The 13,746-nt window shown below is 43.6% G+C and overlaps 1 protein-coding gene across 1 annotated transcript in view; it reads right to left on the bottom strand.

Moving 5' to 3' along the window:
- Positions 1-4,318: 4,318 nt before the first annotated feature.
- The window catches only part of fndc4a (fibronectin type III domain containing 4a), a 56,195-nt gene continuing 46,767 nt past the window's right edge, over positions 4,319-13,746 (bottom strand). Inside the window, exons 5-6 of the mRNA XM_056294998.1 lie at positions 10,422-10,555; positions 4,319-4,360 (exon numbers count right to left, since the gene is read on the bottom strand). Of these exons, the coding sequence (XP_056150973.1) occupies positions 4,319-4,360; positions 10,422-10,555 (176 nt within the window). The remainder of the gene's footprint in view (positions 4,361-10,421; positions 10,556-13,746) is intronic.

A 13,746-nucleotide genomic window follows, 5' to 3' on the forward strand; every position in this document is an offset into this window, starting at 1 on the left:
GTTCAGTCTGTTGAATCGATAAAATGACGAGTCAGACTGAATCATTGTTCTCATTGTAGGTCCCTCAATTTAAACGCAACAGGCTGAAGAATTCTTTTATACATGTCTATCCTTTTGCTAAACCAAAATCGGTGTGCTGTTAATTGAGATCTGAATCCAGAGGATATAATGTGATATGTATGTTTGTCATGACTGTTTGATGTGTTTTGTACGTCTGATACGTGTCAAATATACAACTGTATGTTTAATTTGTGCGTTAATCTCTTGACCCCGGACTGCCTAAGGATGCAAAATGAATTTTGGTACAAACTGACAAAGTATCATATCGTATTCTCTCATATCGTATCATATCATATCATATATCATATCGTATCACATTGTATCGTATCGTATCATATCGTATCATATCGTAACGTATCGTATGCTCAACTCAAAATGAACTAAAAGCTTATCTGCTGAAGCTTAACTAGTGAGTTTCAGGGGCAGAACCACACCTCAACTGCACCACTTCCAGCATTCCTATAAATACCCATCAAACCATCTCCTCCCTTTCCACTCTCAAATTCTGCACCCCCCCCCCCCATTTCCCTTTCTCTGCCTCTTCCTCTCCCTGAGGGGGTCCGTTGTTGCAGTGGAAGAACAACAAGAACTACGCACATCAATCATTTTTCTTTAATAAACCATTTAAACACATCTTGTTGATGGTGTGGTCCTTGCTGTGAATTGATTATTAAAGCACTCTTTGTAAACATATTTTTGCTAAAATGCAACACGTTTATTATTTACTGCACCAGCCTGTCAGTTTAACAGCTGATGCTGTGCTGTTCCCATCTTGGCAATGTAGGCAGCAAAATGAATAAACTCCTATTGTAATAAATTGATCATTAAAATACAACTTCTGCAAGGTAAATGCCTACAAAAAGTGACAACTGTAACTTTATGTAAAGTATGAGGCTGTACATATAATCTAATATATGACAAAAAAGCCATCTTTTATAGTGTATAACAATACAAGCCAACAATTAAGTTAATCTGTGGAGACGGGTTTCAAACTAGGTAAAAGGTACAAAAACAAAGTTTGCATTTGCAAACATGATTTTTCATACATGGCTTTGTAACACACTTCAGAATTTCTAAATAATTATTCTGCTGTATTACTTCAGCAGGGTTTAGTTATGATTGATGGCATCACATGGGAAATTGGCATCAAGCTCTTCGATCAAATATAAAGAGCAATTTCAAACACTTACTGCTATTCAACTTTGACAACCATTATAAATGCATAAAGAGTGACTTGCAAGTGTCAAGCGGCCCACAAATAAAAATCATATATCATCCGCTTATGTAAACACATCCTTCCATGTTTTTGAAAATCTTAACGCGTTATTTCTCAATTATTTGCCTCTCAGTTTACAAAACACAAATTGAAAAAGTGCCCAAGCCTTATTGTTACCTGATGTCCTTTACCACTTGTGAGTCTTTTCCTGGTCAATCACCCCATCAGAGAAGATGGAAGTGAACTGAGTGACTTCATGGTAGATATGCAAGGTGGAGTCTCATCTCATCTCATCTCATCTCATCTCATCTCATCTCATCTCATCTCATCTCATCATCAGCCACTTCTCCGGGTCGGGTCGTGGTGGCAGCAAGCTAAGTAGGGCACTCCAAGACGACCCTCTCCCCAGCAAGGCCCTCCAGCTCCTCCTGGGGGATTCCAAGGCGTTCCCAAGCCAGTTTGGACATATAGTCCCTCCAGCGAGTTCTGGGTCTACTCCGGGGTCTCCTCCCAGTTGGATGTGCCTGGAAAACCTCCAAAGGAAGGCACCCAGGAGGCATCCTAATCAGATACCCAGACCTCTAGATGTCTGAGCTACTCACCCTATCTCGAAGGCTGAGCCCAGACACCTCACAGAGGAAACTAATTTCAGCCGCTTGTATCCGCGATCTCACCCTTTGGTCACTACCCAAAGCTCATGACCATAGGTGAGGGTTGGAACGAAGATTGACTGGTAAATTGAGAGCTTTGCCTTCTGGCTCAGCTCCTTCTTCACCACAATGGTCCGGTACAACATCTGCATTACTGCTGATGCTGCACCAAGCCGCCTGTCAATCTCCCACTCCATCCTACCCTCACTCGTGAACAAGACCCCGAGATACTTGAACGCCTTCACTCAAGGCAACAACTCATCCCCAACCTGGAGGGAGCAATCCACCATTTTCTTGTAGAGAACTATGGCCTCAGACTTGGAGGTGGAGTTAAATGTAAAAAAAAACAGAATGATAGATAGATAGATAGATAGATAGATAGATAGATAGATAGATAGATAGATAGATAGATAGATAGATAGATAGATAGATAGATAGATAGATAGATAGAGCATGAGAGACACATCTTCTGTTGACTGAAAAAAAATCTGAACATCCATTTTGTGCCTCTGTTCTCCTAATAGTAAACTTATCCATGGCACAGTTGACCTAGTTGAGTGTCTCTGCTGTCGAGAGTTTGTAAATTGGCATCCTCTCTCCATCACAGAAGCAGTCAGCACAGTAGTTGTTGCAACAAGACACCTGAGATGGAGCAATGAGGCAAGAGAGGAAGATAACTGCAATACTGCAGCAAATTGTTGTCTATCACAACACGTCTGCAAGTGTGGATTGGGAAAAAGTCTCGGTACAGTACATCAAGTGATGGTGGTCGACTCAGATTCGGGATGAGCTCTCTCCTGGTTTGAAAACTAGTCAGTCCTCTGCTTGACAAAACCATAGACAAGCATGCAAGAGTTTAAACTAATTTATTAGTCTCAAATGAATCCAATACAAAAGATGGTATTTTACCAGGAAAGCGAGTTTAACTTCAAAACTCTTATTATTATACTCTTATGTTTGCCCTTTACACTTGAAATACTGCATCACAACAGTAACTTGAGTTGTACAGCTGGACTTAGCCATGTCAATGCTCTTCCCACTTGTTTCAAACCCGAGAGTAAAAACATTGCTCTGCTTGTAGATCTGAGTCTATGCCTCTATGCATGCGTAGGCAATCGTAAAATTGATTGCAAAATCAATTAGGAGACAATGTATAGTTCAAGCTCAGGTAAAAGCCGGGTTGTTGCACTGTGAACAAGATGCAGACGAGACAAAAACAGAACACGTAGTGTACAAAGAACAACATATAATCTAGGAGGGAAATGTAACAAAAAAACATCCAAAAAATACCTCATGAAGCAGAAAGACATCATATTGACATTCAAAAGTATTTTTATTTTGCATTATAGATAATAGTTTAGACCTTTACAAGAACAAAATAAAACATTGTCTGAAAAAGTCTGTTTAAAAGCAGGGCAAAATAATAATTTAAATATCAATGCTTCAATATTGCAAGAATGTCATCTTTGCATGATTTTGTGTAATTGGAGCACAGACTGGATGCTATTCTACAGGCAAATGGCCTGCATGCAACTCTTTTTATCAAATGAATGAAATATATGTACAAACATGATCAATTATCATAGCAATATGTACAGACGTGATTTATCAACAGTGTTACTTGTGAAAGATACATATTTATTCACAAATGACTTTAGTTTGAATATGTAAGGAATGTTTGATGCTGTGGCTTAGCTAAATTGATTTTGGGCATCTGACTTTTCTTCTATGTTGATAATTCTTGCCCTAGTTTACCTGAAATTTGCCTAAAAGAAAGGGACACACTATTTGGTTTTAACTGTACATCAGCTCTCTGTAAATGAATGGAGAAAAAGGAAGTCAACTAGTTAGGGGCGTTATCTGCATCGTATTATGAATATGGCCTCTAGTTGTACACACCTATATCAAAAATACACCGGCTATTGAAAATATGAAAACAGACCTCCCAGAGATGATGGTGATGTGTGTATTCTATTGCAGTAACATACAAGGTGTCTGGCCAATAACCTCAGTGTTGACTAAATCATGAGTTAATATTACACATAGGAGCAGATTGTACAGAGCTACTGTGAGGTGTGTGTGTGTGTGTGTGTGTGTGTGTGTGTGTGTGTGTGTGTGTGTGTGTGTGTGTGTGTGTGTGTGTGTGTGTGTGTGTGTGTGTGTGTGTTTGGGGGGTTGGAGGGGGGTGGATGTGTACCTTTTTGTTGAAATGCATGCACGTGTCTTTTGCTAGGTTAGCTTGGTCAACCAGCATTATGACTGAGCCTCATGGCAGCTGTTGAGACCGTTGTCTTCATCGTGGATTTTCTCTTCTTCACTATATAGAAAATGTTTGAAAATGAAGCGATTGGGGGAGGTGGGGGGTAAAGTTCCAACATCCGCATCCCTGCCCTCAAACTTCAATGATGTTGATAGATGCCACAGATGGATGAAACTGCAAAAGAAAGGGGAGATAACCAAAAAGTTAACATGACTTTGCCTCCCGCTCTTATTTCCACGGCACTGCCGTCATTTGGTTGGAGCGGACTGACGAGGTCTGAGATAATGAGGTGGTGGATCTCAGCCAGTTGGGATATTATGTCAGCGGCGACCCATTTGAACACCTCACTAATGAAGATTGAGCCATCTCAAACTACTTATAAGCTGTATCGCCATTTGATCTCAGCTAAAACCTAATTTCATCCCGTACGGTAAGACCAAAGATTTTACATCCCTCATTTTTATTACTTTCATCACCCTGAGCAACCAGCAGCAATGTAGTTACAGTACTTCAATCCCAATAGTCCTGAAATGTATGACTCCATCTCTAATTGAGTTTTCTACATCATGACTATTTGTCCAAATGACCAAAAAGAAAAGGAGCTTAATCAGAATTATAACTTTCACTTTCTTTCTCAGTCATTGCTTTAAGACAAAGGACATGACTGAAGGACACCTTCAAAAGCAGGGAGACCATAATTTCGACTGCAAAGGTAACATAATGTGCCCTTAATTCAACACTCCAGTTTTGAAGTTAATCAGCTATATTACAACAACCCCTATATTACAACATATTGTTAAAGGTCAAAGGGTAATGAGATCTAATGCACTGCTCTGCAGCTGTGGACTGTGTCATCCACTTTGTGTTAGCCACCTACAGTATTTGCGTGAGCCCTATTAATGAATAACTCTTTATTTCATTCTAGCCTGCAAATTCAGATCATAAAGAAGTCGTTTTATGTATATGGACATAAATATTGATCCAAAATGTTTGACTGCTTTCAGTCTCCTGCAACAGCTCAACTTTGTTCTCTTTCTGCCGTGAGTGTCCCTTCTTGTTTTGGGGGGATCTCTCAATCCGAACACTTTCTCTGAACGGCAAAGAAAAATCACCATGAAAGATCACGGTCAGAAACCATGATATGAGGGGGTGTCCATGTAGCTGGTATTGTAGCGGTCTATTCTGCTGATTACCAACATAGGGATCGCTGGTGCGAATCCCCATGTTACCTCTGGCTTGGTCAGGCATCCCTACAGACACAATTGGCCGTGTCCGTAGGTGGGAAGCCGGATGTGGGTATGTGTCCTGGTCGCTGCACTAGCGCCTCCTCTGGTCGGTCAGGGCACCTGTTCGGGGGAACTGGGGGGAGTAGTGTGATCCTCCCACGTGCTACGTCCCCCTGGCGAAACTTCTCACTGTCAGGTGAAAAGAAGTGGCTGGCGACTCCACATGTATCGGAGGAGGCATGACCGGCAGAGGGGGGGAGCAGAGACTGGGTCAGCTTGGAAGAGTGGGCTAATTGGTCAAGTACAATTGGGGAGAAAAGGGGGGGGGATAAAAAAAAGCAATCTATCCTTTAATAATTTTGTGTGTGGGAGGTATTGGAAAGTGTTTAATCTTTGTTTAAATTACGTTCATCTTCTGTAACGTGTAGGTTAACAAGAGGGATTAGTGGGTTATTTCAGATGCTATAGAGTTGTGGCTGTGCTTGCTGGGTGGCACAGTGGCCCAGTGGTTAGCACTGCTGCCTCACAGCAAGAAGGTCCTGGGTTCGAACCCCAGGCCGTCCCAAGTCCTTTCTGTGTGGAGTTTGCATGTTCACCATTGACAACACCGTGGTGACGCCAGCTCGGACTGCGAGGATCCTGGGTGTGATCCTGGACGACCAACTGTCGTTTGCTGCAAACGTTGCATCGGTTGCTCGCTCCGGCAGATTTCCCATCTATAACATCAGGAGGATTCGCCCATTCCTCACCGATAAGACGGCACAGGTGCTCATCCAGGCTCTGGTCATCTCCTGGCTGGACGACGGCAACTCCCTCCTTGCCGGCGCTCCAGCGTCGGCCATCAGAGCTCTGGTGCGTGTTCAGAAAGCTGCAGCTCGTCTGGTGTTCAACCGCCCTAGGTTCTCCCACACAACTCCCCTTCTCATGTCCCTACACTGGCTTCCAGTAGCTGCTCGCATCCAGTTTAAGACTCTGGTGCTAGCCTACAGGGCAGTGAAAGGAACAGCTCCTTCCTATCCCCAAGCCGTGGTCAAGCCCTATACCCCCCGCCCGACCACTTCGCTCTGCTGCCTCGGGACGCCTGGTTGCCCCGTCGCTCAGAGGCCCCTGCTGCCGATCGACCCGGTCACGGCTCTTTTCTGTCCTGGCCCCACAGTGGTGATTTAGCTCCCCACTGATGTCAGGACAGCGGAGTCGCTGCCCATCTTTCGGCACAGGTTGAAAACTCACCTCGTCAAGAACTACTACCCTGTTACTTGCTCTCAGCACTTATTGTATTCACCCATTTAAAAAAAAATCTCTTTCTTGCAGTTTTACTTTAGCACTGGTTTTGCTCTTAGATGCTTGATAGAGAGAAGATGCACTTATGACCCCTGATGACTAGTAGTTCTCCTGATTTCCTACGTTAAATGATGCACTTATTTTAAGTCGCTTTGGATAAAAGCGCCGGCTAAATGAAAGTAATGTACTGTAATCAAAAAGACATGCATGTTCGGGTTAATACTCCTGTCTGTGCCCCTGAGCAAGGCAGTGGAAAGAAGAACTGGAGTTGGTCCCTGGGTGCTGCAGTTCCTATACAATATGCTCCTATACAGTATGATGGGTTAAATGCAGAGAACACATTTCATTGTAACCGTACAATGACAAAAATAAAGTGGTTTTAAAAAAAATAAAAATAAAGATTAGGCAGTGAAGAAATGATTTGTGTACACCACTGGGATACTGCATCAAATATACTAGAGTATTCAATGCCAGGTTGAATTTATTTATATAGCCCTAAATCACAGTTCCAGCCCAGGGGGCTTTAGAATAACATTACATTCTCCCAACACCCGAGGTGTTGCCACGGGTCTCCGAGGCATAGAATATAAATGGCAATGTGTGGCATCTCTTATCCGTAGACTCTTGATCTGGATAAGGAAAAGCTCCACAGAACAACCCAATCAGGAAAGAAATGGGAGAAACAGAAAGACTCAGAAAGAGCATCAGAGGAGGGACCCCTCTTCCAGGATGGATAGGCGTGAGGTAGGTGCTTGGCTGCTGAGCACGTTCAGATAAATTATTTGGTCTGCTTTAATCATTCATCCACTGTGTCTAAAGAATGATGTTGTTTCTGTTGCGTACAGTTAGAATCGAAATACATCACATGATTAATCCTGTGTCATTTTTCAGGTGTCCAAAAAATATTTCAATCACTCCTTATCTCGATGCTTGCACATAGAGTCTTTTAAAGAGGTTGTGAAGGCTTCATTAGCTTTAGTAGCCTCTTACACTGCTCAAAGAGCAGGTTGCACAATGGCCTGTCTTGGGGTTTATAACTGCCTAGACAGGAATAACTGAAATAGGGGTTCAGGAGTGATGGATAGGAAGTTGTTAATTTCGTTAATGGCATGGCATGCGCTGCCAATAAATCACGACTTAAAGTTTGCTTCGTTTAGTGTTGCTATGTCAGATTACAATAGTCATCCTACAACAGTGATGAACTTTTGACATCTGTTTTAAACACTGTATGAGAATGAGCTGGGTATATGCACTGCAGTGATTCGGCATGTTTGATAGAGAGACCACATGTAGGAATGACAGATGGCCCGATCAAAATAGCAGGCCAATTATTGGCCCTCGGCAATCTTTCGGGCCCTTTGACGAGTGGACTAAAGCTTTTGTTTACTGAAACAAGAGCCAAAGATGTCGTTCAAAATAACTCTCCGTGGACCAGCGAACAAAGCCCATCAGACTCATCAGGACTTCGACTGGTTCTACAACAGACCATTAAGTGATGAATAAAGGAAACAATGATTCCTAATGATAGGTGGCACGGTGGTGCAGTGGTTAGCACGGTCGCCTCATAGTAAGAAGGTCCTGGGTTCGAGCCACGGGGTAGTCCAACCTCGGGGGTCATCCTGGGCCGTCCTCGGTGTGGAGTTTGCATGTTCTCCCTGTGTCTACGTGGGTTTCCTACGGGTGCTCCAATTTCCTCCCACAGTCCAAAGACATGTAGGTCAGGTGAATCGGCCATACTAAACTGTCCCTAGGTGTGGATGTGTGTGTGTATATGTGTGTGTGTGTGTATGTGTGTGTGTGTGGGCCCTGTGATGGGTGTCTTCCCGCCTGCCACCCAATGACTGCTGGGATAGGCTCCAGCATCCCCGCGACACTGAGAGCAGGATAAGTGGTTTGGATAATGGATGGATGGATGGGGTCCTAATGAGGAAAAGGAAAATGGCCAGCATGATAGCAAATACTGGAGTGACTGTCCCTCAGCCTATTAAAACGTGGGAACTCAATATATACAGCCAAGTTAATTCCTACAAAGAGGTCAACACCCAGAATGCTAATGACTTCTGCTATCGATTGGTTGAAGCCTCAGTACTCGTCCCTAGGTGATTAAACCTGTACCTTGTTATCCATCCATCTTATTAGACATTTCTCATGCATTCAAGGGCCCATACTTGTTCATAGCTGGGGCCTTGCTGCAGTCATGAGCACCTACATCCTTCCATTAACCATCCATCCATTATCCAAACCGCTTATCCTGCTCTCAGGGTCACGGGGATGCTGGAGCCTGTGCGTGTGTGTGTGTGGGGGGGGGGGGCTGTGATGGCCTGGCGGCCTGTCCATGGTGTCTGTCCCCACCTGCCGCCCAATGACTGCTGAGATAGGCTCTAGCAGCCCCGTGACCCTGAGAGCAGGATAAGCGATTTGGATAATGGACATTTTAATGAATATTTATTATGATGTAGGTATAGATGCATATGTTGTTTCAATTGAATTAGACTATTTTCAAACTCAATCAATATTAAAATATGATGGCGTCTGGGTAGTGTAGCGGTCTATTCCATTGCCTACCAATACGGGGATCGCCGGTTCGAATCCCCATGTTACCTCCGGCTTGGTCGGGTGTCCCTACAGACACAATTGGCTGTGTCTGCGGGTGGGAAGCCGGATGTGGGTATGTATCCTGGTTGCTACACTAGCGCCTCCTCTAGCCGGTTGGGGTGCCTGTTCAGGGGGGGGAGGGGAACTGGGGGGAATAACGTGATCCTCCCATGCGCTGCGTCCCCCTGGCGAAACTACTCACTGTCAGATGAAAAGAAGCGGCTGGCGACTCCACAAGTATCAGAGGAAGCATGTGGTAGTCTGCAGCCCTCCCTGGATCGGCAGAGGGGGTGGAGCAGCAGCTGGGATGGCTTGGAAGTGTGGGGTAATTGGCCAAGTACAATTGGGAAGAAAAAGGGAGGGAAAGAATCCACACAAAAAAAAGAGGTATTTCTTGTGATTTTTTTTTTTTTTGCTTTTGTGTGCATATTTCTTAGTTGAACTAAATTTGAAATACAGTATTTTCTTCTCTGCATTTTGGTTTACTTAAATGACAAAGGCTTGATTCCCACATTGCTTTTCAAATCCCCATGTTTGAATTTTTATCAAAGCTGGAAAGTTTATCTGCTGTTTTTCTTTCTTTTTTTTCAGATAAAAGGAAAGTGGGAATTCCACTTTTCTTTCATTTACTGTGATGCGTTGGGGGACAGGATGGAGTTTTCAGGCCTGTTTTGATGCTACAGGGACACTTGGGGGTCCAAAGATAAGGGCCTCAACTGCTGCACCATCACCCTTCCCTATTCTTTTTATAATGGCACATCAGAAGTTGCCCCCAGTCAACAAGGCAATATCAAAAAGTCGTTTGGTGTTTTGTATTCCATGTAAGCATGCACACCATCACCAAACTTCCTAACAGAGATTGTGTACACGAACTCCACTTCATTCAACTGTGTTTACTGCATATGCATCCAAAGCAACCGAGGTTATGGTGGCGTCATTGTAGTCAAGTCGATTAAACCATATTTTCCGAGGGAGAGGTTAGGTAAGCATGTGCAGTATATACACCGTTGCAGGTGCAATGCCAAAATTTGATTCATTCACAGTCAGTTTCACATTTTCTATGAGAGAAAAACCTTTTTGGGATTGTGATCTGACTGATTGGACTGTGATCAGATGTCAGCCTGCATTCTCACCTTGCTCCGCAGCAGGCCTCCGCTGTGGTGCTCCGGAGTGCTCCTCTCCGAGGATGGTTTGGCCTTCTCCTTGCTGTTGCTGGAGTCGTTGTCCTTGATGATGTCATACTGTCGGCAGAACAGGGCAATGACGGCTGCCGGGGCGGTGGGAGATGGGCATGCACCAAACACACACATATTCACATGTGCACACACAAACACATACATACAGACGCACACACGCACAAAAACACAAACACATACACACAGAGAGAGAGGGGGTTAGAAATGTGTTCAGATGGTGGCACCTGTCATTCACAGACCTGTCACCACCTTGTCTTTCTGAGCATGTTGAAAGGCCATGTGGAATAATGGAATTCAGTTCCCAAGGGGTTTGGCCTTGTGCCCTCAACCGTTAGCTTGAGAGACGGCATATCATGCATTGAGTTTGCTGTGTTCCATTTTGCCAGATTTTCCAGAAGTCTTCTTAGAGAGCATTTCACTCATCCTTTGAAATGGGAAAATACTACGCTGTCCAGATCAAATAGGCCAAGAGCATCTGAAAAAATATTACAGTTCAGCATATAGATGAGAGACATGGGGAAAAAATAGGAAAACTGTTAAAAAAAACATACAGTAAAGGTAAAGGAGCTGTGAAATACTCTCTCTGTGTTCTACCTGTGTCTGTGTGGGTTTCTTCCGGGTGCTCCGGTTTCCTCCCACAGTCCAAAGACATGTAGGTCAGGTGAATCAGCCATACTAAATTGTCCCTAGGTGTGTGTGTGTGTGTGTGTGTGTGTGTGTGTGGGCCCTGCGATGGCCTGGTGGCCTGTCCAGGGTGTCTCCCCGCCTGCCACCCAATGACTGGTGAGATAGGCTCCAGCATCCCCGCGACCCTGACAACAGGATAAGCGGTTTGGATGATGGATGGATGGATGAATGTACGGCAGGTGGCAGGTAAGGCTGAGGATGGTGAGGGCTAATATTTGACCAACTATCATACTTGTTTTAACAACCTGTATCATGCCGCTCAATAGCTCCCTTTCTTTGCTGCTCACATCAATGTTAGCTCAGCAAAGCCTGCGGGAAATTCATCCCTGGCACTTTTCGTAATGGATGTATATTCTTTAGACCACTCAGGGTTGTTTACAGTTTTTCGTTTTGGCATTCTGACTGACTTTTACAGTCAGCATTTACATATTTCATTGATTTGATAGGTACATCAGCCAATCTTCTTTTTTCAGCTTGTTCCCTGTTCCTCGGTGGTCGCCACAGAGGATTTTATATTTTCTATTGGTAGCCTGTGAAGGCACAGCACCAACGGCGGTTTTTGTTAACCTGGGCCTTGACAGATCTGGCAGTGAGCCTCGACTGGTCAATCTATGGTCTACTCAGTCCGCATAAGGATTTGGCAAAATTTTACGTCGGATGCCCTTCCTGACACAACCACTAACCCTGTGGACAGGGGCACAGGTAAAGCACTGGATGCCATCCCAGTATTCATTGACTTGCGCTCATGCCTGTCGCTTGAGGTACATCAGCCAATAACCTGCAAAATAATAATATTGATGTTGAAAATAACTGCTGTTGTAAATATGCACTTTCAGAGGGCCCTCATGTACCATTAGCCAATAAAAACTCAGACTTCTTTCACAGTCACAGTGTAACAAAGCATGCACTAGCACTCCAAGAGTGAATTCATAAGTGCACATGATTGTTATTCAATATCATCAAAAGGAGGAGAAATAGGCATCCATCCAGACGGCCATGTAGGGTGCACAATATCCAGCAGTTAGGGGAGGCTTAGCCTTCTTTAGCCTACATTACACACCACCCCTGCTGTACGGATTTGTTTGCATGTATAAAGGTCCTAAAGGCATGAAGCAGCTGTACTACACTAATATTAACTGTTGTGTGAGATTGAATGTAGCTGAAATATGCCGTTTGTGATTTTTTAGGATCAAAGCACTCCTCTACTCCCTGTCTAACTTTCCACTCGCTATATTGCTCTTCCTTTCTCCCCGGCGGTTTGCTTCCTGTGATTATTTAAGATCTCACTTTGTATCCCGGGGGCGGGAAACACTGCCTCTGGGAGTCTGTCTGATATGCTAGCTCTCATTTTCTCTCGGCACTGGATTAATCGGCACAGGTCCTTACAGGCACAACTAGTTATTACAAGAGTTGACACTGCTGAAAAGGCATCATGTGATGGGAGTTGTGATGCTGATGTGACAACTGCACAGACGTTGTGTTGGGTAATTTCCAAAGTGGCCAGATTTGTTTCCTTTAATGTTAAAATATGAAGCCTCTGGTGTTGTTGTGCTGTGCCACACTAGGGACTCATTGATTTTAGATTAGTAATACTACATATTGATTGATGGATGCATTGACGTCACATAGTAGGTGTTGGGAAAACCACATTGTCAATGTATTGATGAAGCTACGACAAAGGCTACATGGGAAAATAGGTCCATTTAACAGATATGCACCTTCAGTCTCATTATAGATGTTAACAGTAACCCATCAACATGATGCAAATCCCCCTAAGGGTTCTGCAACATGTTGATGTTTCACTTATCAATCACAAAAAGGTGACTCAGTCCATCTGGACACAACGTTTTGTGGGAGAAACGTTTCATCACTCATCTAAATGACCTTGTCAGTCTCAACTGATTGCAGGTATCCCCCAACTTTATAAACAGCACAGTTGCATAGCAACCGAAACCAACGATTGGTTTCATATGCAACTAGGGTTTCAATGGCCACATTGTGTCCAGATGAACTGATTGATTTTCTTACCTGGATTGTTGAGCATGCATGAAGACATTTTCACTTATGCGTTATCAGTTAATAATGATGTAGCAATTATCTAAACCATGTACTGGGAATCGAAAACTAAAGTGTCAGTTAAAGAAGGTTGAATCAGTTCATCTGGATACACGTTCATTGACAGACATTTATTGGTTTTGGTCATTATGTATCTGTCGCCATCTTACAATGTTGTGATAGCAAACATTCCCTAATCCTCTGTGAATAGTACACATGGCCATTGAAATTCTAGTTAATGGTCCCACCCATATTTGCATATGAAACTGATCGTTGGTTTCGGTCGTTATGCAACTGTATTGTTTAAAAGGGGCGGGGATACCTGCAGTCAGTTTAGATCGAAGATGTCACTTAGGTTGAGTGATGAAACATATCTGTCAGTAAACGCTGTATCCAGATGAGCTGATTCGACCTTTGATTTTCTTCCTTGGATTATTGAGCATGCATCAAGACAGAAGATGTCCAATATCATCAATGGTCAATCCCATAACTGAGCTACTTTTTGGTTCAGCTTGCAGGA

Source organism: Lampris incognitus, chromosome 15 (assembly GCF_029633865.1).
Source record: "Lampris incognitus isolate fLamInc1 chromosome 15, fLamInc1.hap2, whole genome shotgun sequence".
Lineage (NCBI taxonomy): Eukaryota > Metazoa > Chordata > Actinopteri > Lampriformes > Lampridae > Lampris > Lampris incognitus.